At 37.2% G+C, this 3,988-nt stretch overlaps 2 protein-coding genes across 3 annotated transcripts in view; both read left to right on the top strand.

The window, feature by feature from the left end:
• The window catches only part of LOC117954547, a 9,309-nt gene extending 6,202 nt beyond the window's left edge, over window positions 1–3,107 (top strand). The window contains exons 2-4 of one of the 2 annotated variants that reach the window (XM_034888438.1): window positions 1,709–2,017; window positions 2,462–2,544; window positions 2,941–3,096. In XM_034888438.1, coding sequence (XP_034744329.1) covers window positions 1,709–2,017; window positions 2,462–2,544; window positions 2,941–3,078 — 530 coding nt within the window. In that variant the 3' untranslated portion in view covers window positions 3,079–3,096. Of the gene's footprint in view, window positions 1–1,708; window positions 2,018–2,461; window positions 2,545–2,936 lie in introns of both variants that reach the window. The other variant, XM_034888437.1, reaches the window with a different exon arrangement.
• LOC117954549 (immunoglobulin lambda-1 light chain-like) overlaps window positions 1–3,988 on the top strand; it is a 13,464-nt gene that overhangs the window by 770 nt on the left and 8,706 nt on the right. The window lies entirely within an intron of this gene.

Below are 3,988 nucleotides of genomic sequence, written 5' to 3' on the forward strand. Positions count from 1 at the left end.
TTGGACTGGTTCACCTCAGCAGACGCTCTCAGCAGCAGACAGGTTTTTGAATCACTCAGTTTCACTGTGGGAGACGGAAATTGGTACTACATGTTTGGCTCTGGAACTAAACTGGTTGTAACAGGTAAGAATTAACATTTAATGTCCTTCAGTTATTTTAATGAACAGGTGAAAATGTGTTTTAATGAGTTTCTGCTGCTTCAGACTTCACATGTTAGTTGTTTCATCATTAGAAGAGAACTCTTGCAGCCGTGCAGTGATTGCTTTAATATCTGAAGAACTTTTTAAGCAAGGTTTGACTTTAAAAGGGATCCAAGGGTACTACTACTACCTTCAAATACTTCTAGTATTTTTGGTTTGATGCTGTACATAAAGAAACATTTCCTCCTAAATAATCATGATCTGAACATATTATTGTGATTGTGTATTAAAGGTAAAAAGGTTGTGAAATAACTGAGGGAGTATAACTTTAATTATATTGTTTAGGATAATAAATAAAATAATTTAAAGTCAGTTGTATTTTATATGAAGGTACATTTGTCTTTTAATGGAAGATATATTTATACATGAAGACACACAGATACTGAATATATTACAGTAACTATAAATCATGCATAATAATTATACTATATTATAAATAACAACACAAACATATGTTTTTATAGGTGTCTTTATTGATATAAATAGCATTTGATGATTAACATAATCTGAACATATTATTTTAATTGAGTATTGACTGTAAAATTATTGCTAAAAAACTGTGAAATTACTGATATATTGATTTGTTTCTTAAGCAATTAGAATAAAATATAAGACGTTCAATATTTTAAATGGTATATACAATATGGATCTTATTATATCACTCAAAATAACAATTGTAGTTTACATAAAGATGACATTTTTGTTTATTAAACATAAACTGATATAACAGAACAATTTCTTTGTGCAAAGGTAAAAAATTTTGTTTTCCATTATTTTTATTATTATTATTATTATTATATATTAATTTCTTCTTAAGGGATTAAGATAAGAAGTTCCTTTGTTATGTAGCGGATTTTACATTTTACATTTACATTTTATATATAATAAAAATAATTTTGAGTTCAACTCTAATGACGCAGGTAAACTGTTCAAATATTTATACATATATATATTATGGACAGATGAGATCAAAATTACCGGCCGTTGATTTTATCTGTAATTAATTTGAACGCATACATTAAAATAATTTCCAATTTCGGGGTCATTTCATTGTAGTTGTGCATTAATGTTAAAATTTGCTGTTCAAAATATAACTTAACATATGTGTTATATAAATTGTAATGATTAAAAATTGCTAAAGCATGAAAATGTGACAGTATTCGAAATTTATTATAATATAGAAAGAAATGGTCTACTCCATAAAGGAAAATGTCGTCACAATATTAAGTAAGTAATAATAATTTTGTTAAATTGACGTTGTACATTGACATAATGAACTGCCAGATCCATAATTGTCTTTATTCCCATATAACCGTGCTGTGTGAGCTGGGCGGTGTGGATCATATGAAGGTGATCCAGTAGATGGAGGGAACTCTGGGCTGTATTGATGAGGACTTTAGGGACCAGAGTCCATGTAGTCCAGGATCAGACTGAATGGCGTGCTGGGAGCTGCTGTTGACTGTGTGAATGTGTGTCTGTGCTGCTTGTTGCTGCTGTCTAACTTCAGATGAGCCGGTAGTGAAGCCCGTGGTGAGCGTGTACCCAGCAGCACCCAGAGCCCCCCTGGAGGGGAAGAGCTCCCTGCTGTGTCTGGCCTCAGCCATGTTTCCTCCTCTGGTCCAGTTCTCCTGGAAAAGACGAAGGGAGGACGGTCCTCTGGAGGAGCTGCCCCCTGCTGAGGGAGAGCAGCTGGAGATCAGAGAGTCGGGACGCACCGCCGCCATCTTGATGATCCATCAGCAAGAGAACAGCATGTATAAATACCGCTGCTACGTCCGCCATGAGGGGGGGGCAGTGGAGGCCCAAACAGAACAAGGTAATGAAGGCTCGGTGACTGACTACTTAAATTCACTTAATAAGTCAATTTTAGCTCTCATTCTGAAAAAGACAATATTCTGACTAAGCTGTTGACATATCTAAATAAAGAGAATTTTCCACTAATATTCCCATTTACATGCAGCCATGCAACATAGTTATTTTCAAGCGGAGGTGGACCAGTTGGATTATGTAAACACAGCCTCCATCTTTCCTTCCTTCAATCAGCTTCTTGATAAAGTCGTCATCTCCACAGCAGCCGTGCAAACTGTTGCTTTGTGTACAACAACCACAGCAACACACAGAGCTGACTGTAATGAAGGCTCGGTGACGGTGTTCAGCAGGGATTCAGCTTCATGTGGAGATGCTGTCAAAGAGCGCAGAGGAGTAGACAGCTGCCATTTGTCACTGTAACTCCAACCATTTCACTGCTTTTCTGTTTCAGAGGTTCCAGCTCCAGCAGCCTCCTGTCCTCCAGAGAGAGATCCACCAGACCAGCTAGCTCTGCAGCGAGCTGACTGTAAGATCACCTGCTGCCTCTCCTCCAATAACAACGTTTCCTTCTGGGCTTCAGCTTTAGTTTTTAATGCCAACATTTAAGGACACTGTCCTGGCTCCATTACTGAAAAACTAAGTGCGGCCCTGACATGTGTGTATTTAATAATGACCTTTGACGTTTATGTCAAATTGGAGCCGACCCCCGTTTTCATTTGAAGATGGTTGTCCCGTCCAGAAAAGTCCAAATTATATCTATAAAATCTGATGATGTTCTGATGAAATGTGCATAGTAGAACACACTGAAACAGTGTCTGACTCTGTGTGTGTGTGTGTGTGTGTGTGTGTGTGTGTGTCTGTGTGTGTGTGTGTGTGTGTGTGTGTGTGTGTGTGTGTGTGTGTGTGTGTGTGTGTGTGTGAGACAGTGGTCTTCCAGGTGCAGTGCAGGGTGAAGTCGTTCTGTCTGCTGTACACACAGCTGATAGTGAAGAGTCTGGTGTTCTGCTGTGGACTCTCCCTGCTGATGATCCTCAGAAACAAGAGACCGTCCACCATCTGCAAATATGAAGACTGATTTCTGCTCATCAATTCATCTCATTTATAATTTGATTCTTTGATATTCATGAATATCAATTCATCAATATAAAAAAAAAATCGTAGCCTTTACTGCCATGATGTGCCCTGTTGTGTTTGCTCTTTTTTGTGCATTTGCTACTTGTAAAGTTACAAAGAGGCAGAAATATGCTTGTAGAATGTACTGGACTAATGTTAAAAACAAATGCAAAAACCGTTTGAATAAAGGTTGTTAAAGATGAGCCTAATTTGTCCCTTTTTTACAGTAGGTTGAGGCATATCCATTTTGGAAGAAACATAAGGGATTTAAATCCTTAAATTCAGTAATGTTTGTCATTGGAGATCGATTGACAAACATGTTTTTATTTTTTAAATGAGTTTATTTATATTGTCCAATCATACTAAGTAAAACAGCATTAACAACAACATAAAATTGAAATCATCTTGTTTACATTTTGGATTTTTAAAGAATATACTCTAATATGTTTCAATCTAACAACATGCTTGTCAGGAGCTGTGCAGTGCCCAGCAGTGGTGATGATTGGATGTAACAGACATAACATGACTGGTCCCTAGGACAGACAGGAAGTCAGCTGTAGTCCCCCGGGGGGAGCAAAACTCATTTATAATTTATATCAGAGTGTTTGATAGTTAAAGTCCTGTTCATTTTCACATACAATTAAAATAATTTATCAGTTTAAATCTTGTTTCTAGACTCTTTAGAAAGGGTGGATCCCATCAGGATGCTGCCTATCATTGGACCCCGCAAGGTCATAGAAACGGGAATCTGTGCGTGTGTTATTATGTGTGCTGCTGCGCTGAGGAATAAAATAAAGCAGAGAGCTCCCTTTTCATTTCTTTCACAATTTGCAGTGTCTGAGTGTCACACAACTGCATGGTTGCA

This window comes from Etheostoma cragini, chromosome 12 (assembly GCF_013103735.1).
Source record: "Etheostoma cragini isolate CJK2018 chromosome 12, CSU_Ecrag_1.0, whole genome shotgun sequence".
NCBI classification, from domain to species: domain Eukaryota; kingdom Metazoa; phylum Chordata; class Actinopteri; order Perciformes; family Percidae; genus Etheostoma; species Etheostoma cragini.